We start from the raw sequence: 22,545 nt of genomic DNA, 5'->3' as shown, positions 1-22,545 counted from the left end.
AAGATAATAGGAGAGGGTGCAGCACCTTGGTTTTTTTGCCTGAGCCTCCTGGGAAGGGCAAGACTCTGCCTCCCTTCTCTCCTCTCCTTCCTGCTGACTTGAGTGCAAACGACTCTGGCACTTTGAACTCAAGATTGCAGCAACCAAAGTAAGCTGAAGACAAAGGGTGAAAGTGGAAGAAGAGACAAACTAGGATATTTTAAAAGCAGCTGAGAAAGTGGGACAACTGGACTGTTCCTGCGTAATTAGGACAGCTGGAATGTACTCTATACACACACGCACCCCTCAAAATCCAAAATAACGTCACCAGCTTTGGTTACAAGGTACCCTGGCTTTGGGAGTGGCATTGGGAGACTACTTGCTCTTTTGCCTTAGGCAGCATAAATGTCTTATCCCTGTCCTGTTTCTACCAAGAATTAAAGGCCACACCAAGAATGAAAGAGCAAAAGCAACAGCATCTCTCATAGTGGCTTCAGGAGTGAAATGAACAGAGCAAGGACCATTTTTCCTCTCTGCGCTTGCCTGGTGGACTTCACTGGCACTGGTTTTGGAACACCCAAAATGACACAGCTGCCATTTAGGCTGATTTATTATTATTATGGGGTTTATTTGTTTGCAGGATTGGAGGTTAAAGGAAGCAAATTGCTGCATTTTCAAGAATTTTTGGCAGCGGGAGAGGGGAAGATAACCCAAAAATTGGCTCAATTTAAACAACAAAATGGGGTATCTGAGGAGCTTTAGGGACTGTACTTAAGGTTCCCAAGGGCTTACATGCTGCCACAGGCTCCACTTTATTCACCCTGGTATATAGAAATTGGGGAGGGGTGGGCAAATCGTAGCTTTCTAGATGTTGCTGGACCTCATCAGCTGCAGCACACATAGCCATTGACAAGGAATTTGGAAGCCAAAATATTATCTTCTCCTATTTTATAGCTGAACAAATGCTACCAGGATGAGCAATGAAGTTCTCTGCTTCCTGAATAGAGAGAAGACTTACACTTCAGAAACGCTTCATGCTAAGCATGCTACCCCAATTACTTTGCCTGTATACTGAAACATGATTGCATCCTTTGTACTTTACACAATGGAAATGTTTGCAGAGCAAATGCTTGGTAAGTGAGAGGGAGCTTCTAGATCGGAGTGAGCAAAGGCTGTTCCTCCAGCTGTTGATGCACTAGTACTCCAGTCAATGCTGGTGGAATAACCAGTGGTGAGGCACAGCATGACTTACAGTCCAACAACATCCTGAGAGTCACAGGCCAGGCATTTTTGTTCAATACCATGAATTTTAGGCCCCTGCAGTAAAGCACAGGTTCTTCCCAATTCATTTTGGTCAAGATCCCTGCAGATTTATTTTTGATTTAGAAGATCAGGTCTTTACTAGGTTTGTCAATCTCTGAACAGCATGCATTAGGAAGAAAAGTCATACAACGGAACCATCTTTGACACAGCATCTCCCTGCATATTCAGAAGGTTCAGCTGCTGTATTCTTCCACCCGCCATTCAAATGTGCAATACACTCCTACATAACCAGGAGATTCCCAAGCAACATGCCACCTTAGCGTAATCCTTGAAAAACAAGAGAATTGTGCAAATGATGCTGTGCAATAGAATCATTTATCTACTTTAGGGATGGAGAATGTATGGCTCGCCAGGCATTTTGCACTGTAGCTTAATGCTGATCTATAATTCCCTTAGTTCCAGTTTATGCTGAGGGATGATGCAATTTTAACCTAGTAACATCCAGAGAGCCATATATCCCTCAACCCTGATCTACATGGGCACTGTGCTTCTCCTTCAAGAATATAAGGGTAAAATAATTTTTTACAGTAAAGGAGCTGGGAGCTTGGATGGAAGAAAACACCTAGAAAGGTAAACCTTGAATGGTGTTGGATTAAACTATATTTTCACTATTGAGCACCAAACAAAATCAGGCCTGGGGGGTGGGGGTAGCTACTCTTTCTTTATGTGTTTAATTCTTGTCTTTGTCTCCTGAGGTGTCTGTGGTGTCCAACCAGTATGGACAATTGACTGAAACCAGTATCTGTCATGGTGTGAGTTTAACTACCAATCTGGAATCTTAAACTGCAATCTCCTTGACCTAAACCTACAGGGGGTGATACAATTTAAGCAGAGAGCCCAACTCAGGTTGTAACAGATTCTCAGGGAGTGAATGCAGATGACGGAATGTGGATTTGGTATCTTAGCCCTAAAATGGCTCTGCCAAATTAGGCAATAATACTGAAAAGGGCTAGGATGACCATTTTTCACCCTGAACAGAAATATTTAGATGCATTATTTTTGTTTGGCAGATGATGCCACTCCTCCAACTAAATCAACACATGCATTAAAAACAGCAATCCACAAGAATGGGGGTGATACATGTACCCCAATGTTTTTGTTCCACCATATTTCAAAGGTTTGTCCAATATGTGTCTTTTAAGAACAAGGCAAAAGGAATTTGTCTAAGTGACCATCTGTGGGCCGAGAGAAGAAAAAACCATGCTGGTGTACCAGCCCATGGGGGGGGGGGGGGGGGGGAAGACGAAAAAGACATGCCTTTAAGAACCTGCGGTGCAAACCAATTTTGAACTGGTTCTTAGCACACATCAGAGTGTTTAAGGTGCCTCTCAAGTTGTAACATAGAGCAGGTATGTTCATTCCTTAGCTGTGTAGCTTGTGAAGAGTCACTGTATCCCAGAAAAACAGTGATATATAGTCAGTTCCAGTACAAAGGCCTCAGTTGGGAGGCTGCACAGTGTTACAACATGGTGCTACAGATGAAGGCTGCTGCTTTCAGTCACTGACCAAATCCACAGGTACAATAGTTATCCCTTACAAATATGGGTGCACACCACCAGTTGCAACAATATTCCCAGTCAAGGCTGCAGCCACTTATAGCCCACTGTATGTAGCTTGAAACCAACAGATCATCAAGAATGGCTTCTGATGACCAGTCTAGAGGAGGCCTGGACCTGCGGAGTTAGAGAGTGGAGTCCATCATTGGATGCCCGTTCTGAGGCAATATCCTATGCTCTGTGGTGCTGGACTTGGTAGAAGCAGGTGAGTACTTTGGCATTCTATAGCAGGCAAAACAAAGGATCTTCCGAAAGGTGCTGCGCATCTCATTGTCCCGGTAGGAGTAGACTATGGCATTAATAAGCGAATTTATTTCTGCCAGCAGCAGGAAGTACTTCTCCACTGCCAGCACATTGCAGCTTTTGCAATCAAGGCCATCCAACAGGAGTACCACTTGTCCAGGGGTCCAGCAGATGACAAAGGCACCTAAGAGGAGAAGAGGAGGAATCCGTTAGAAGATGTCTGATCAGATATGATTGGTAACAAGCAATGGGCACAACCTCTTGAAATCTACAGCAAGCTAAGATTTGAAATAATACTTACATGCTAGTTGGTCTATGACTCTAGAGACCATGGTTTGAATCCCAGCCCAGCAGTGTAAACCCACTGTGTGATCTTGGATAAGTCACACTCTCTCAGCCTCAAAGGATAGCAATGGCAAACTCCCCTCTGAAGAAACTTGCTAAGAAAACCCATGATAGGTTCTCCTTGGGACTTTCATTAGCTGGAAACAACCTGAAGGCACAACAACAAGAAGCTAGAAGGATATCAAATGCTGCCTACAGGCTCTGCATGTAGCAAGAGATAAATATTACAATGATACTTCCCTGGTTAAGGAACAGATCATGGATAAGGAATGGAAGGTTTTCCAGATGTCATTCAGATTTTGCTATGCTGCCTAGGGCTGATGGGATTTGCCTACCCTGTGTCCATGCCAGCTAGTGGTTCCAGTGTAACTGAGGCAGTGAGTCCACTCTAGGTTTCAGACAAAACTTTAAAGCAATTATATCCTAGTTACTGAACTAATCTAGGAGATAGGGTTTAGCCCCTTGGATGGCTCTTTTAAATTTCAAACTAAATCCCTGAGTAGATTCACTACCCCACTGACTTGGGAACCACCAGGTGTCATTAGGAGTGTTTGTGTACAATTGGCCCTCCATATCCATGGATTCTGCATCCATAGATTCAGCTATTCACAACTTGAAAGTATTTTTTTTTTAAATCTAAAAAGCAAATCTTGATATTGCCATTTTATATGTTGTTGTTGTTCTTCTTTTGAGTAGTTTCTGACTTATGGTGACCCTAAGATGAACTTATTGTAAGGTTTTCTTGGCAATTTTTTTTCAGAGATTTGCCACTGCCTTCCCCTGAGGCTGAGATGGTGTGACTTGCCCAAGGTCACACAGTGATAGCAGAGACTTGAGCCCCCAATCTCCAGAGTCCCAGTTCTACCCTCAAACCACTATACCATGCTGGTTCTCATTGTATATAAGGGAACAATTTTACTATGCCATTGTATATACCGGGACTTAGAGCCTCCACAGATTTTGGTATCCACAGGTGGACTTGGAACCAAACCCCAGGGGATACCAAGGGCCCACTGTGTTATTATAATCCTCACTCTGTGTGTGGTGGAGGGAGGAAGGGAAGTGTTATGTTAAGTGGTAACATATGGAATTCACTGGCATAAGCAGTAGAAGACTTGGAATCTGGGAGCTGAAATCCAACAACATCTAGAGGACCGAAGTTTGAGAACTACCGGTGCAGTGAATATAGAGACTAGAACTGTGGAGACCCAGGTTCAAATTCTCATTTGGCCATGAAACTCACCAAGTGACATTGGGCAATCATGCTCTGATCCTCAGAGTTGTTATATGGGTAAAAATGGGAAGGAAGGCCAAGGACAGTGCTTTGAATTCTATACAGCAGGTGTGGGGAACCTTTGGCCCTCCAGGTATTAGAAAACTCTCTCCAAGGAGCTGAATCCATTATGGCCAGAGGCAAGGAATTATGGGAACTGTAGTCCAGAACCGGAGTAAAGGTGTTATATAAACATAACAAATGCATCTAAAATGTCTAACAAGTCTGATACCACAATGGCATTGCACATTCACAAACTCCTGTTTGAACCCAAGTCCATATCTAACAGCAATTCACAAATTTGAATGGGACACCATCCTGCAGCAGAATCCTATCATGCTAGAAAATGTAACTTCCATCTCAGTTTTTTTTTAAAAGGGTGACTGAACCGCCAAGTTCTGTGCCCAAGACCTATTAAAGGGAGAAAATGAACTATGCAGAGAGAGGAAGGAAAAGGCAAATTTAATATGGAACATACTTGTGTATACAGTATTTTCCAGGGCTGAGTACAAGGAAAAAACTAGTTCTATCAACTTTTCAGCAGACTTGTTGACTCACTGCTGCTTCCCCCTTTCCCTCAAAGAAGTTTTGCAGCATTTAAAAAAAAAAAAGTTGGTATTTTTCAAACTGAACTTCTTGACCCCATGATCTGAGGTTACATATTGCACAACTTTCCTGATGATACAAGGTGGTGTAGTCAATGCCTTGTAAGGAGCCTATTGGAGAGCGCTGTGTATGCCACCCTTGAATTTTCTGATAACTGTAAATTAATGAGGGATAGCTTATCTTCTTTTGTGGTGTAACAGGAACTTTCTGCTTCATTTCTCATTTGCGATATGTGGCTTCACAAAATGGTGGATCAGGAATGTCACGTGGTTCAGTTACTCCACTGTGGGTGGTGATGTATTGATGTGGATGAGAAGACAAGTTTTGCCAAAATCCTGCTGGCCACTTTGCTGGTGTAACTATGCCAGTGTCAGAAGACAGGAGTAGTGGCAGGAAGAATAAGGCCATGGCTATCCTATTTCTCCAATGCTTGGCTTCTAGAGCAGGATCTTGGATACAAGATGCTTGGGAAGACTAACTAGGAGAAGTTGCTTCAGAATTGCTCCACAAGCCAGGCATCGAAGAACTAGGCAGGTCAGAAATAGCTGCCTTCTTCTCCCAAGGGCAAGGATAATGGCTTTGAGATACTTCCTTGAGGACCTACTACGTAACTCAAGTAGAAGTACACTTGCTAGTATAATGGGCTGCTATACTAGCATAGCATAGCATACCATAACCAAAAGGATTCCAGCCTGCATTTTTCACTACAAGAGAGTTGGAAAAATAGTAATAATAGCCAGACTTTTTAAAAAACAAACAAACAAACGAACGATCAATTAAAAAAAAGTATGTTTTTTTTAAAAGTCATTGGTTTAAATCATGGTTTAACCCCACCTGGTTTTAAACAGCCAGTCCTGCTACAAGGCATACCTCCATTAACAAAGCTTCTGACATAGAAGCTCCTTTTTACAAAGTATTTTTATACCCACCCAGCCTCACTTTCCTCAGTATTGAGTATTTATATCAGTATTGGGAGGATGGTGAAGGAAGCCTGGAGAAACAGACTCTTGGTGCTGGGTTGCAGCAGCATCCTGCAGTAAACAACACAGTAAAGCTTGAGGTGAGAAAGTTTGGGATTCTACATCCAGTCAATCTTACTGTAGCTGTGTGGCCTGCCTGCAACAGAAAAAGTAAACAGCAGCTGCCTCAGAGTCTCTTGCTAAACATATATGAACAGCAAAACAAAGGGAAGAGGGGAGAGCAGGCAAATCTGCCCCGCAAGCTATTCCTAGCATGTTTTTTAAAGTATACATCTATAGGTTTGAACACCAAAACGGAAATTACTGCATAGACTTGACTATAAGTTGACCCCATGTATAAATCGAGGGCAGGTTTGGGGGCCAAAATCAAGGATTTTGATATGAGTCATGGATAAGTCAAGGGTAAAATTTAGGGGCATATAACAAAGGATCTGAAGGATGAAGCAAAGGGAAGTGATGCCAAAGAACTTACAAAATTCCGGCAGGCATAACTGGTTGTATTCATGCTAAAGTCTGGATGGATGAGAGAGGAGAACAGGGTCAGAGCTTCCAGGACGGATTATATTCTTGCCTTTCACCAGGGGATGGTGCCATTTTTAAATAAGAGTTAAAGTACAGTACTTACATTGATAAGTCGACTCAGGTTTTTGGAGTCAATTTTTTTGACTAAAATTTTTAGACTTATACATGAGTATATACAGTATAAGAAAAGTGGAGGCTAGTGAAAGAAGACATCATCTCTGGATTCATATTGGAAGATGCTGCCAAGTGATCTCTGGGAGATTCAAAATGTTTTTGTTTTGTTTTGGAATAAACAGTCTCTAAAACATGTTGATTTGCGCTTCTGTCTTTCTGGTGTGTTCTTATCCTTTCTATGCTATTTCTGCATCTGGTACCAAACTTTCTATTAAAGAGGTAATGCCCAACAACCTGATACTTTGTTTCTAGAATTCAGTATTTTTAGTTTATTATGTTATTTATTATTAGTTACTTCTGAGGAGTGGGGAAGCGTTAGTGGATGTATTTATGTCAACTTATATTATGGTTGTTTTATTCTGTTGTGAATTTTTTTGGCTTGTTTAAATTTTTTGTTTTCAAAATGTTACTCTTAACCACCTAAAGGTACCAGATTCCATATCATTTTGAAAGCCAAGTGGGCTCAGAGCCTGCATGGCATAGAATCATAGAGTTGGAAAAGACCACAGGGGCCATCCAATCCAACCTCTTGCCATGCAGGAACTCTCAATCAAAGCATCCTCGACAGATGGCCATCCAGCCTCTGCTTAAAGACCCCCAAGAAAGGAGACTCCACCTCACTCCGAGGGAGCAATGTGTTCCACTGTCGAACAGCCCTTACTCTCAGGAAGTTCCTCCTAATGTTGAGTTGGAATCTCTTTTCCTGGAGCTTGCATCTATTGCTCTGGGTTCTAGTCTCTGGAGCAGCAGAAAACAAGCTCCTTCCTCAATATGACATCCCTTCAAGTATTTAAACAGGGCTATCATGTCACTTCTTAACCTTCTCTTCGGCAGGCTAAACATCCCAAGCTCCCTTAGTTATTCCTCATAGGACATGGTTTCCAGACCCTTCACCATTTTAGTCGCCCTCCTTTGGACACACACCAGTTTCTCAAGGTTCTTTTTGAATTGTGGGGCCCAGAACTGAACACAGTATTCCAGGTGGGGCCTGACCAGAGCAGAATAGAATGGCTAGAATGGCACTATTACTTCCCTTGATCTAGACACTATACTTTTATTGATGCAACCTAAAATTGCATTGGCCTTGTTAGCTGCACACTCATGTTCAATTTGTGGTCTACTTGGACTCCCAGATCCCTTTCACATTTAATCTTGTTCAGCTAGGTGTCACCCATCCTGTATCTGTGCATTTCATTTTTCTGCCCTAAGTGCAGTCCCTTACATTTCTCCATGTTGAAATTCATTTTGTTAGCTTTGGTCCAGCTTTCTAGTTTATTAAGGTCATTTTGAATTTTGATCCTATCTTCTGGAGTATTAGCTACTCCTCCTAATTTGGTGTCATCTGCAAATTTGATAAGTATGCCCCCAAATCTGTCATCCAAGTCACTGATAAAGCATAGTGGTTTGAATGTTAAGACTAGGACTTTGGAGATCATGTTCAAATGTCGGTTCAGCCATGGAAACCCACTGGGTGACCTTGGGCAAGTCACACTCTCTCAACCCCAGAGGCAATGGCAAACTCTTCTGAAGAAGTATGCCAAGAAAACCCTATTATATGTTCACTTTAGGATTGCCATAAATCGGATATGACTTGAAGGCACACAACATATACTAAAGGCACCAGATCCCATCTGATTTTGAAAGCCAAGCAGGGTTAACCTTGGTTAGTGCCAAAGCCACCTCTGCATATTCCACAGAAAACCCTATGAAATTCATGGGGTTGCCAGAAGTTGACAGGTGACTTGAAAGCAAATATACAGATGTCAGTTATTGAACAGTATATAAATACTGTTTGTAAACAGATCAATAATGCTGTCTTACCAGAGGCATCATTTTTGCCTGTACTTCCATTCATTTTAAACTGTTTTGCATTCAAGGCACAGTTTTATTTGGACACATAGTCACAGAAAGGTAACAGTAGTGGGAAGAGGGAGAGACAGACAGTTAGACAGAGAGACATACTATGGGCAAGGCCCTATTCAGCATAGACAGGGCATAAAGTTCCATGAACATATTCAAGTAAACAATTTACTGAATAACTTTTAAGCCAACCTGCTGGCTATGAGTCTGTTGCATGATAGAAGGATGGAAATGTTCGAGAATTTCTTACAAAATGTGTAAAGACTACAACCTTCAATAGAACCACAAATGATGCTGGCATAATACCCTGGGAAAGTTCTGGCTAGTGTCTGTGCATTTTTAAAAATGTCTACAAAAGGAGGAATATTGTAATATTTGCTGAATCTGCTTCCTCTTGGGGACATGGCAGAATATCTAAAACTTTTGTGCCATCTGGATGGAAAATACCAAAGTTGCAGGCACCAGAAGACTCTCCATTGTGTCTGTGCATTAAAATAAATTGAAGCATCCATATCAATTAACTGAAAACAAATGAAGAAGTGAGCTCTGCACTACATCTAATCCTATTCAAAATCCCACTCAGCTATAGATTTCCTAAAATGACCTTGAGCCAGTCTAACCCTCAGTTGGGATTGTTGTGAGCTTTAAATGCCGGTTTGTGCTCCTGGACAAAGAAAGAACTAAATCATCAGTAGAGAGTACAGAAGCAGGGTGAGAGGAGATGCAGCAGTAACTGATCCAGGCATAAAGAGCAGCTCTTGAAGAGATACAACAGGAAGGACTGGGAAGGCGGAAATGGGGTTAATAGGCATCCAGTGCAGAAAACCAAAATGTGTGCAGATACATATAAAGCAGTGGTTCTCAACCTTCCTAATGCTGTGACCCTTTAATACAGTTCCTCATGTTGTGGTGACCCCCAACCATAAAATTATTTTCATTGCTACATGCAAATGTGTGTTTTCCAATGGCCTTACTCTTAGGCGACCCCTGTGAAAGGGTTGTTTGACCCCCAAAGGGGTCCCAGCCCACAGGTTGGGAACCACTGATATAGAGGGATGGAGAGGGGAAATAAGCATCACATCTGCTGGTCATACACCCACACTCCCCATGTTCAAGACTCCTCTTACACAGTGCCTAAATATGCACACCCTAATGAGCTTGCGCTCCAAAGCTGTTAGATGTAGCCTGAAAAAATGGAGGATACAAGCTGTACCTACAGAGCCTACATGTTCCTAATCCTGTGCGGAGACACCACCCAAAAATCAAAATTGGCCTCTCCTAACATTTGAATATGCTTTACTTACATCCACAATTGACCAGCATATAAGATGGCAAGCAAACTCCGGCACCCACGATAGCATTTGCATTCTGTTTTGGCCAGCATAACAATCTGCCTTCTCCTCCCTTGTTTTCCATTATTCATATTTGAGGCAGCTACTGCCATACACTAACCAGGAAGTGAGCAGATCAAAAGCACTCATTTTATTTTTCACAGTAGCCCACCTGGTATTACACAATCATATTGAACCAATTAGTTCCAGGAGGTTCTCAAACCTTCCCTCACCTGGACTAGAAGCCATTCACTCCTGGAGTCTCCACAGCGTACATATATACATGCTGCTGCATTCATCATCCTGGCATTCATGTGTCCAGAGTGGGGCTGGCAACACTGAGGGGGAAGTGCCAGGCCTGACACACACATGGGCTGAAAACCTGGCTTGGCACCAAAGCCTGAACATCAACTAGCAAATTGTGTGGGTTTTGGCAAGGGGAGGAGGCCTTCAGAAGGTAGCCCATGGCCATCCCTTGACCTAGAATCTTCTTAAACATTCAAATGTTGAAGGAGATGTAGCTAAATCAAGACCAGTCTATTGCCGACGTGGGAACTCTTCAGCCCTCCGCTTGTTGTTGCACTGTAATTCCCAGCAGCCCTAGCAACCATAGTGAAGCAATGGTAAAGTATGATAGGAATAGTAGTTCAACAACAACTGGAGAACCACTCAATTTCCACCCTGATCTACAGTCTGTAAACTGACTGCTCTTAAACAGGGCTACCCCAAAACATTTTTCTCCCTCATGCAGAGCAACAAATGGTGTCTCCCTCACCTTGTCTGCCCACATCATTGTATATTATTCAAAGCTACACACAAGAGGTAGGAAAATTACATACACTCCTTTCCCCATTCCAGACACCTGAAAATATAACAAAATCAACTAACAATTTGCTGCTTTTTTCATGATGATCAAAATCTGTTGCCTGAGCTTACTGCCTACACTTTACCTAAAGATAGGGCTGGCCCTGCACGTGCCGAATTTTCCTATCGGCTTACTAACTCACATGAACATTGTTGAAGTAAAACTCATGTGCTCATCAGTTGAGGAAGGATTATGTTGTATTTGGTTTTGAGGAATTAAGTTCATTTCTCCTCTGGGTCCAGTCACACACTCCTTACATCACCATCTGGCCGTACCAAGACTTCAAGAAGGTGCCTGCCTATGGCCAAAAGAGATTTCACTGCCACAGGAAGGAAGCCTGACTGCATTCTCCTGGCTCCTTCTAAGCTCCAGGGAACAAAACATTGGCAGGCTCTCTGGAGCAACCCTGTTAATACATGGCTTGATTCCACATCGTCTCACAGTTCAGACACAGCACACTCTGCTGTTGCTTGCCTTGGGCGAGGAGGCAAAGCATGCCCTGAAAAAAACAAAATCCTATGCTTAACCAGTTTTGGGTGAATCATAGCACTGTGGTCTTTCATTTCCTTCCAACTCAGCTTTGGGTCTTAAGACACAAGTGACTGAAAAGGTTCTAACACAAGGCATGCTTCAAAGCAACCTCACTTTCTCTAAGGGGAGCATGAGCTCAATGTAAGAGCACACGCTTCACACACAGGCAGACTGAGCTTCAGTCGTCAGTTTTTCCAGTTAAAAGGTCAGGTAACCACCAAAGTATCTCCGCTATAGACCTGGGAGGCTAGCTAGCAAAGTACTGTAGAAAGGTTGCAGCACCAATCAGTATTGGACAATTATCTGAAAATACAAGAAGAGTCTGATGAATCACACCAAAGGTCTCTGCCGTCCAACATTCTGGGACCAAAGAGAAAAAACAGATGGTTCAATGGGAAGCCTACAGGGACGACATGAGTGAGACAGCACCCTCCATCTGGCATTCCCCAGCAACTGCTATATAGAGGCACCTTGTCTCGAGTATGCTTGTATCTACACATCCATTGTTGTTGTGTTTTTGTTGTATGCCTTGAAGTCATTTCTGACTTATGGTGAGCCTAAGGTGAACCTGCCATGAGGTTTTCTTGGCAAGATTTCTGCAGAGGCTAAGAGAGTATGTCTTGCTTAAGAGGGGTCTCTATGGCTAAGTAACTCTCCCTACTTAGTCCTAGTCCAACACTCAAACCACAACACTACACTGAATCATCCATATATCCATACATCCTGCAAAGTTAAGGCTCTTTCACCAACTCTGAAATAAAAGCATGCACAATTTGGGAGAGGGGGAACTAGGGTTACTGTCCTTGAAATTTGAGTACTGTTTCCTTATTTCTTTTAAATGAAGACAAATGAAGATGGCTTCCTTATTTCTGTTTATTAATCTGATCTTGGATGGGAAACCACCAATGAATACTAGGTGCTGTAAGCTATATTTCAGAAGAAAGTACTGGCAAAACCACCTCTGAGTATTCCTTACTTAAGAAAATTCTATGAAAAATTCATGCAGTTGCCGTAAGTCAACAGCCAACTTGAAAGCATATACACACACACACTTGCTGTAGGCTGTATTCAGAGAAAGTAACTGGCAAAACCACCCCTGAGTATTCCTTACATAATAAAACCCTATGAAATGCTTGGGGTTGCCTTAAATCCACAGGTGACCTGAGGGCACATACACACAAATGGAGCCTTTATACTGCTAAACAATGCATGGGAACTGCATTTCTTATTAGCCCAGGGATATACTAATAAGGAGAGAACAGCACAGAAACAAAACAACTTTCCTGCTGAAATTAACTAGAGGAGTGCCATATTGAAAACATTTGCAACCCTGGAGGGAGAAGAGAACAAACTAACTGGACTTTAGGTGGATACAATCTATGTAAGGCCATTGATGTTCCCATGAGAACAAAAGAGAAATATAAACAATCAAAACACAGTTAAAAGATAAAACGAGGAGGGGAAAACTTAGCTTGGTCTTCCCCAACCTGGTGTCCTCCAGATGCATTGGAGCTACAGTTCTAGTCAGCATGGCCAACACATCAGGAGAACACTACTTTGATGGGCAAATTATCTTTCTACACCAGTGACTCTCAATATTTGGCCTGTCAGATATTTTGGACTTCAGCTCCTAGAATTTTTGCCCACTGGCCATGCTGCCTATGGGTTTTTGGGTGCTGAAGTCCAAAATATCTGGGGGAAGAGAGGTTGAAAACCAGCGATCTAGATTAACCACCTCAGAGCTACACATATGAATGGGCAATGTGTGGCCCCCAGAAGGCCAGCGTGCGTTGGCTTATATGTTTGCTAACACTGAAGAGAGTGATAGTCAAATGTCTGGATAACTACATTATGCCTACTCTTTGTTGTCATTTCCTACTTATGGCGACCCTAAGTTTTCTTGGCCTGATTTGTTCAGCGGGGGTTTGCTCTTGCCTTCCTCTGAATCTGTGACTTTCCCAAGGTCATCCAGTGGGTTTCCATGTCCAAGTGGGGATTTGAACCTCTATATATATGATCCTTGTCTGACACCCAAACCACTGTACCACACTGGCTTCTTTCTGCCTACTCTTGGCGAACTAGGGCTAACTGAGGCTGGGCATTTACATGCCCAGCAGCCCTAGTCTGCCAGCATGCCACCATCATGGCTCACCCCCATCTACATGGGCGATGCCATGATGGTGTGAGCATGCCACAGCACCCAAACTGTGCTGGCTGGAAGTGATGTGATTGGGGCGTGTGAGCATGCCAATTGTGCCCCTTGCAGGAAGCTGCTTGTGGCAGTTTCTTTTTGCTCCCAAGAGGAAACACATCGTTGCCGCGCCCTCTGGTTGCTGCGGCAACAATGCAGGGCAAAGATGGGCGGCACGACGCTGCTTGTCTGTCAAGCCCCTATATTTCTCCCCAGCCCTACCGCAATTTCTTTTAACACAGTCAAGGGCCTAACAGGCTGGCTAGAGGAAAAGAGTAGACTAGTACAGTTTATAGTTCTATGTGCAGCAGTAATGAAAATCCCACAATAACCACAATTAAAATCAATTATGGGCTTAGACTATAGATTTCAAAGAGAGTACATGGAGATAAATGGATGGATAAATGCAGATGAGAAGGGGGCCAAGGGCAATATTCTCAAGGTCACTGTATACTCCAAGACAGCTGTCTGGAGGCCAGAACTGCATCTACCAGGCAACCAAAATGTTTTTGCAAGTTACCTGGCTATTTAATAAAGCTAGTAACCCCTGGAAAAAGAGTTTTGCACTTAGGGAACACATGAATTTAGGTACTCCCTGGGGTATACACGCAAGACTCTATGTCAGAAATAGCCAGCTGTGGCTCTCCAGATGCTGTTGGAATGCAGTTCCTAGCCTCTTTCACCATTGGCTAGGCTGGCAAGAGCTGCTAGGACGTGAAGTCCCCACAATATCTGGAGGACTGCATGTTCCACACTCCCTGCCCCACTCTATGATTAACTCTACAATTGGTTAACAAACCAAGCTAGCTTGTTGATAAACCAAAATGTGATTATGGATTGTTTTCATTAACCAAAGTTAAAACAAACTACAGTTTCCCAAGTTCATGCCTAAGAGGAAACAATGATCTAGGCTGGATCCACACTGCAGAAATAATCCAGGTTGACACCACTAACTGCCATAGCTCAAAGCTATGGAATTCTGGAAATCGTAGTTTTGTGAGACCATTTAGTCTTCTCTGTCAGAGAACTCTGGTGCCACAACAAACAATTCTCAGAGGTGATGTCAACCTGGATTATTTCTGCAGTGCAGATGCAGCCTTAGTCAGTTTAATTTTATTGTTTGCATGTACAGCGCTGTGTACATCTACAGTGCAACAACAACAACAACAACAACAACATCAACAACAATAATAATAATGTGAAAAGAATACTGAAAAGCAGAAAACTGTAAGGAGACATGCTCCATGTCTCAAAGATGTTCAACTGTTTATTCCTTTTAAAATAGCCTAACATGTTTCAGCCTTCAGCCTGTATGAGAAAAGGCCTTTTTCAGGAGCCTTCAGCAGAAATTGGTGGACGTATAAATACGCTGCAAAACACAGTTTTAATGTTCCTGTGTTTTGGAGAGTGTTTAAAACACCAGTTATTTTTGCTGAAGTCCCCCGAAGAAGGTTTTTTCTTCATACAGGCCAAAACGTTATGGTCTATTTTAAGAGAAATAAACAGTTAAGTCAGCCGTATGTCAGTACCTAGCATGATTGGGCAAATGCCAAGTCCAGGTCCATAAGGTCTGGCATTGGGTTCCTCCTCCACTAACTCTAATCACCCAATTCTGTAAAGAAAAGCACTGGGCAAGACAGCTACAGTCATGACCAGCACAGGTTTCTTTACATCTAAGTCTTCAGGCCCTGCCACTGACTTAACTGCTGTCTCACCCAGCACTTCTCTTTATAGAACAGCAGCTATGTTCCTTGTTGCTGCCAATCTAGTTTGCTTCCCATCACTGCCTTCCCATGTTTATTCTGTAGTGAGCTTGCCTGGCAAGTGAGAGAGGGGAGGATGGGTTATGATGGAGTCACACAAGAAGGCACCTTGCCTCTGAGTCTGTCAAAGCTGGTGCTTAACTGAGAGCCATGATGAATTGCCTAATCCAGTGGCTCTCAAACTCAAAAGGGCAGGACCCCCGGGGTGCATGAAAGTTGCTGAAAGGGGACACAAGAAAAGTCAGCCTACAAGTACAGCAAATGTGAAAAAGAAAGGCAAGCTTATGTGTTTGTGTGTGTGTCCATGTGCGCACTGTTGAGGACTGACTGGTTCCAGCAAAGGACCCATGCCAAGCAACATTTCTTATACACTTCCCATTCAGCTTTTCCAAATGTTCCATCATTGGCACAGTAGGCACCTGAGCAACCATGAGGCATGCAGAGGCCAGCCTACCTGGCTCAGAAAAGAAGAAAGAAGGGACTGCTGAAAAAGCACAACAGCCACCTTTGAACACCTCAAGCAGGAGGAATTTGATGGGTTGCTTTTTGATGATCCACTCTCTCACCCCACCCCCCAGTGGCCTGATCTTGAGCGATCACTCTGCATGGTTTTCTAGGGAGGCCATACTGCTAGGAGGGAGTGAGGGAGCCCAACACTGAAAATGAACCCAGCAACCTCCTCCTAGCTTGAGGCATGCAGAGATGGGGGGTCCTGAGCCCCTAGCCCCAACAAATGTTTAGGGCCAACTGCAATACACTGACTGGGGGAGCAACATCTTAATGAAGATGTAAAGAGGATCACAGGAGTAAAAAGTATGAGAATCACTGTGAACTTAATATTTTGATTAGACAACAAGGGGCGCACCTATCTGTCAAAAACTGGCAAGTACAGTGGTGTTTTATAGAAGGAAAGAATGTTATGTACATCAATTGCAAAAGGAACTGATTGCAGGGGAACTAAAAGCTTCACAGTTGGCAGGGAAACTACATCACTGCAGAGGAACTGGATGACAGACCAACTTACTGAGGATGATAATGACTGTCTTGATGAGGTTGATCATGGTATCCTTATAGCGGGGATGAAAGGTGGTGTGCTTGGACATCCGGGCCATCTTCCTCTTCACGTAGATGAAGATGTGAGTGTAGACAACCACCATGATAAGAAAGATGAAAAGATTGGAGAGGGCCCAGAAGGTCAAATATCTGCGACTGTAGAGGGGTGCCATCCTGGAGCAATCGCTCAGCTTGCACAGACAGTGCCAGCCATACGAGGGAATGAGACCCAGCAGCAGGGCTGTAATCCAGATACAGCAGATGAGGATCATCACTCGCTGGTTGGACATCTTGCTGTGGAGCTGCATGGTGAAAACTGTCTGGTGTCGCTCCACTGCAATGGCCAGGAGATTGACCACAGAGGCCGTCAAGCTGGTGTCCAAAAGGCTCTGCCTGATAAACCAGGTCTTGAGAGAGAGCTGAGCTGTTCTGGGCCCTGTGTGGAACATCAAGAACATGTAAGCAATGCCAGCAAAGAGGTCGGCTGCTGCCAGGTTCCCCAACAGGTAGTAAATGGGATAGTGGAAGCGCTTGTTGATGACAATGGCCGTAATGACCAGCAAATTAGTGAGGAGTACAATGATGCTGACTGTCAAACCAAGTGCTACCACCAAAATGTCCTTAGGTCTCCATATGTGGAACAGCTCTTTGCCACTGTTGTTGTAGAAGAACTCGACCGACTCATTGTAGTAGCACGTGGTCATGTTTTCCAATGGTTGATTCCTATGGCAGAGGAAGAGAGAAACAAGAAGAAATAAATGTCTAGCCTTTAGAGGAGGGAGAGGAAGATGCCACCAAATGGCACAACATTTCCTGTCAACATTCAGCACACTGCTCTTTGATTCAGTGCTGGCTTCCATGTCCATTGGGCAGTGAATCCACTTCTAGTTTTAGCTCAAACTGGAATCTGAATCCTATCAACAATACGATCCCCCAAATGGATTCAGCACCTTGGACAGTACCTTTCATATTTGTTGTAAAACCTGGAGCAAAATTTACTGCCACACTGAGTTAGGGACCACCAGCTACCACAGGTTCAATCGTGTCCTCAAGATCCAATCTAGTCTCATTTAGTGATCCATGGCTGGGGAATGTGCAGCCTTCCAAAGGACTGTAGTTCCTACTTCCTAGCATCTTTCACCATTAATGAAGGTGAAATTTGCAGTACAACAGCATTTGGAGGTCTTCAGGCTGCTGATTCCAGCAAGAAGTATTCTTCTGATACAGTTGTCATCATGTGGCATGTCTTGTTAAAGACGAAAGAAGTATGTTATAGGACTGCCAGTCAGGAGACGTGCCCATTGTTATGAATACATTTTGTCAAAATTGTAATGTTCAGAAATTCAGTGTTTAATTCATGAACCATTGTTGATATGTAAACACCACCCAGATCAAGTTGGGGGAACATATACCTCCCCAGTTGTCTTTGGACAGTAACTCCCATCAGCCCTAGTCAGCATAGTGTGGAATGAAGGGAACTTGAGTCCACCAACATCTGGACAGCTATACATTCACCAGTCCCAAAGGTGACAAGCTGCTCTATTTTACCTAACTCAGTGTTCTTCTCTACCACAATGAGAAATATCTGATGAGCCTTTTCCTTATGGGTTAGAGGGAAAAGGCAATAACAAGAGGATAAAAATGAGACAAGAAAATAATTTACCCCCATCAGAGTAATGTTACTGCTAATTGATCATCAGCTGATCATCTAGGCCAGATACTGTCAACTTGGTTTTCAGCTCTCTCTCTCTCTCTCTCTCTCTATCAGAAAACCAAGTTGACTGAAAGCCATTTTTCTGAATTATGTTTTTGCACTCTGCCTTTAGATGTGTCACTACAAGGGGACAGTTACTGTGTGTGTGTGTGTGTGTGTGTGTGTGTGTATTTAAAAATAGCAACTGTCCCCTGGTAGTGACACATCTAAAGGCAAAGTGTAAAACCACAGTTCAGAAAAATGACTTTCCGTTCTTGGAATCCTCTAGCTAGATGGCCAGTGGCTAGACAGTTGTAATACGAAGAAATAATTTTTCCAAGCTCTGCCCAATCTGAAGCGTAGTTAACTGACTGGTGCAGCTTAGACAGAAACCACAAAGACTTGCTATATCTTGGTTTCTGAGGACACCTGTTTAGTCCTTCAAGCATATACCACACACAGGAAAGGAGATAACCATCAGAGATAGCAGCTTCCGCTTCTTTTTCAGCCATAAGAACAACTGTAAAACCCAGTCTTGCAAAGCATAAAATGAACAAGCCCTTCCCGCTATTCTTGTTCCGCACCTCTTCCATATTCTGAATAGAGACCACAAGACGAAACAATTAATTTTTTAAAAAAGATCAAGCAGTCTAGATACTTATACCTTTTAGCTCACATGATCCACAGTTTGAGATTTGGCAATTTACTGACATGTCTCACACAGACACACACGGAGCAGTCATAATTTGTATTCTATCTTCTGTTTAAAATTTGCTGCACAGAACTGGATGAGGATTGATATCCTGCTTATCTTACACCTGTCCTCACTTATTTGTAACTTTTACAAAGATTTACCTTCGCAAGAACCAATGGAGTAAACAATAGGTACTCATTTCATTTTTAAAAAACTATGCAAAAGCTTTAAAGTATTCATCTGAGAGGAAGTAATCTTATTAAGGAAACATTTGGGGAAAATAGAGGGAACATTACGACTAGCTGTGACTAGTTATTTCTATGGCTGCTACCCAATGCATAGATTGGGTATCAATCCTACTCCATTTAATAGCTGGCTTGGTTGTATACTTGTAGTGATGTGTTTAACATTAGGTTCTGTACCTGTGCTCTTAGCAAGGCTGTTATGTGACATATTTCATAATTGAAAATTAGTCTCTCACATTAAATAGGATTAATTGACTTTTATGGACAAACTCCTAATGGAACATCTGATCCCCAGGGGTCACGCATGCATGTCTATTACATTCCATTTAGTATGAGCTCAAGCAGTTACACACTGGAATGGTATTAGAGTATGAGAGACAGAATACTCGGGCTTTTGCCAAAAAAACTCTACAACTGTATTCAGACTAATTTGTGCAAATTTGCCCAACTTGTATTTAGAATGTGGATATGTTTTGAGGAATTTCAGGTATTTGGGCAACAGAGCTGCATAGGGAAGGCAAAATGCCAGAAGGGCAGGAGACATCATTGGTTTTTGTGCATCGAGGACAAGAGGTAGGCATACTTCAAGCCTTAGCCAATATGTCTCTTGACTTCTGAGCTAACTTGGCAACATTCTGCACATCATCCTCACTGTCATATTTAATTCTTATCTGCTTCTCCCTATGGATCAAGGCGGGGAGCAGCAGCAGATTAAAATATAATGCATGACATCAGTTAAAAACACATGCCATCACTTAAAATAATATATAAAACCTATATATATATTGAAACAATCAATCCATATTTTAAAATACGTCATTTAACAATCATCTGGATAGACTTGCTGGAAGAGACTGGTCTTTAATGCTATTTTCAATTCAGACAGAGAATCCAGCTTTTAAATCTCTTCTGGCAGGTCATTTTAGCCAAGGGATGGCTGAAGAAAAGTCTTCTGGGTCACAGTCTGCAGCCTAGTCCTGGCTGAATGAAGTAAATGTCCCGCAACTTAGGGACCTGAGTGAATTATACTGGAGAGAGAGATCCAACAGGAAACTTGGACCCAAATGATGTAGAGCTTTAAGGGTAACAACCAGAACTCTGAACCTTGCAAGGAAACTAAGGCTGCATCTACATTACAGAAGTAATGCAGTTTGACACTACTTTAATTGCCATGGCTCAATGCTATGGAATTCTGGGATTTGTAGTTTTGTGAGATATTTAGCCTCTTTTTGTCTGAGAGATCTGGTGCCACAACAAACTACAAACTCCAGAACTGAGCCACAGCAGTTAAAGCACTGTCAAACTGCATTATTTCTGCAGTGCAGAAGCAGCCCAACTGGCATTAGTTACCAAACACAATTTCTAAGCACCTACTGATACTGATACTGATATTTTATTTCTTTGGCAAATTTGATAACAGAATCTCAAACAGGCCCAACCGCTCTATGTTAAGGGCTTCACGCCATAATCCCTGCAGATAAATCTGACAATTGACAGGTAGCATCATTGTTGTTATTTGTGGTTACTCCATCTTTAAAACATATTTAATCTCTGTTCTTTAATCTCTGTCCAGCATTCAGCTGCACGCATTATCACTTCCACCCACCGCTCTGACCACATCTCTCCTGTGTTGGCATCCCTTCACTGGTTCCCTCTCCCTTTCCGCATTCAGTATAAGCTCCTGCTGTCGACATTAAAAGCTCTCCATGGACTGGCCCCTCCTTACTTATCAGACCTTCTTTCTCCTCACTTTCCCACCAGGGCCCTCCGTTCTGGTAGTCAAGGGTTCCTGTCTCAGCCCAGGATTTCCTCTGCCCCATCCCAGATTCGCCCCTTTTCACTTGCTGCCCCTCACTCCTGGAACCTTCTTCCCCCACAAGCAACAGCCATCACTTCTTTAACCAGCTTCAAAACGGAGTTGAAAACCATCCTGTTCAGAGACGCCTTCCCAGGCATTGCATAATTGTTGCTTACTACTTGATGTTCTTTTGGTGCCTGTTTATCAAACCATTTCCTGTATTGCTATGTACTGTATATGCATTATCCTACTTGAGAGTATGTATTTTCCCTGGATGAAGATTAACCTTCCATTTTGAAGCCAAGCCCTCCCTCCAGTCCATCTGTCTTGGTCCAGGCCTCGGAGGTTGAGAGGAACTGCTGGACCTCTTACCCTTTCCCGCCACCACTCCCTTCTCCTTCTGTGTCATGTCTTTTTAGATTGTAAGCCCGAGGGCAGGGATCCGTCTAACTAAAATGATTGCATGTACAGCACTGTGTAAATTTACAGCGCTTCATAAATAATGGTTAATAATAATAATAAAATATTTTAAAAGTTAGCATTAAAATATAATTAAGCTGTCAATAATATTAGAAGCAATTTAAAACAATCATGACCCTTACCATGATCCTTGCAGTTAAATCTGACTATTGACAGATAGCATCATTGTTTTTGGTGGTTACTCCATCTTTATCCTACCTCCCCCCCCCCAAAAAAAATAGGACTCAAGGTTGTTAAAAATATTAAACATAATGAAAACATTTTAAAAGTTAGCATTAAATCACATTCATTCAGCCTCATCTACCTCACAAGGTTGCTATGAATACAGAGTGGGGAGAAGAAAAGCCATATAGGCCCCATACAGACAGGCCAAAATAAAGCTCCTTCGAGTCACTTTGGAGGTGTACTGTTTCAATAATGCATGTGTCCTAAGAGCCCGGAAGCCACGTCAAAGCCACGATCCAGCCGTGTATGCCTTCAAGTAGTTTCTGACTTATGGCAATCCTAAGGCAAACCTATCACAGGGGGGTTATTGGCACATTTCTTCAGAGTGGGTTTGCCATTGCCATACTGCAAGTCTGAGAGACTGTGACTTGCCCAGGGTCATCCAGTAGGTTTACACAGCTGAGCTGGGATTCAAATCCTGGTCTGGAGTCCTAGTCTAGTGCTCAAACCACTGTGCCACACTGGCTGTTATACTCAGTATAATTTTAAATAAAAAGTGTTCTGCCTTTGTTTTAAAGAAGTGCAGGAGGAGGAGCAATTCCTACAAAGCAGCCAATCTCAAGCTTTTACCTACACATTTAATGTGTGTTAAGCAGAATAAACTGGTTTCCTGCTTTTCGTTGAAATCTCTATTGAGTGGGGGGAAATGGAGGGAGGAAGGGAGGATGAACAAGCGGATGTGGCTTGCAGAAATCAGAAGCTGATAGGGGATGAGGAATGACAGGGAGTAGAGCCGAGGCCTTCACTTCACCCACTTAGTTTTTGCTGAAGAAGCAGAACTCCCGGGACAAGACAGAGGCCAAGCCTGGAAAAGT

At 42.9% G+C, this 22,545-nt stretch overlaps 1 protein-coding gene across 2 annotated transcripts in view; it reads right to left on the bottom strand.

Moving 5' to 3' along the window:
* Positions 1-1,048: 1,048 nt before the first annotated feature.
* Positions 1,049-22,545, bottom strand: part of LPAR2 (lysophosphatidic acid receptor 2) — a 59,337-nt gene continuing 37,840 nt past the window's right edge. For both annotated transcript variants that reach the window (XM_042452373.1, XM_042452374.1), the window contains exons 2-3: positions 16,567-17,318; positions 1,049-3,285 (exon numbers count right to left, since the gene is read on the bottom strand). In XM_042452373.1, coding sequence (XP_042308307.1) covers positions 2,984-3,285; positions 16,567-17,299 — 1,035 coding nt within the window. In that variant the 5' untranslated portion in view covers positions 17,300-17,318 and the 3' untranslated portion in view covers positions 1,049-2,983. The remainder of the gene's footprint in view (positions 3,286-16,566; positions 17,319-22,545) is intronic.

Source organism: Sceloporus undulatus, chromosome 2, assembly GCF_019175285.1.
Source record: "Sceloporus undulatus isolate JIND9_A2432 ecotype Alabama chromosome 2, SceUnd_v1.1, whole genome shotgun sequence".
Taxonomy (NCBI): domain Eukaryota; kingdom Metazoa; phylum Chordata; class Lepidosauria; order Squamata; family Phrynosomatidae; genus Sceloporus; species Sceloporus undulatus.
This window is presented reverse-complemented; position numbering and strand designations above follow the sequence as displayed.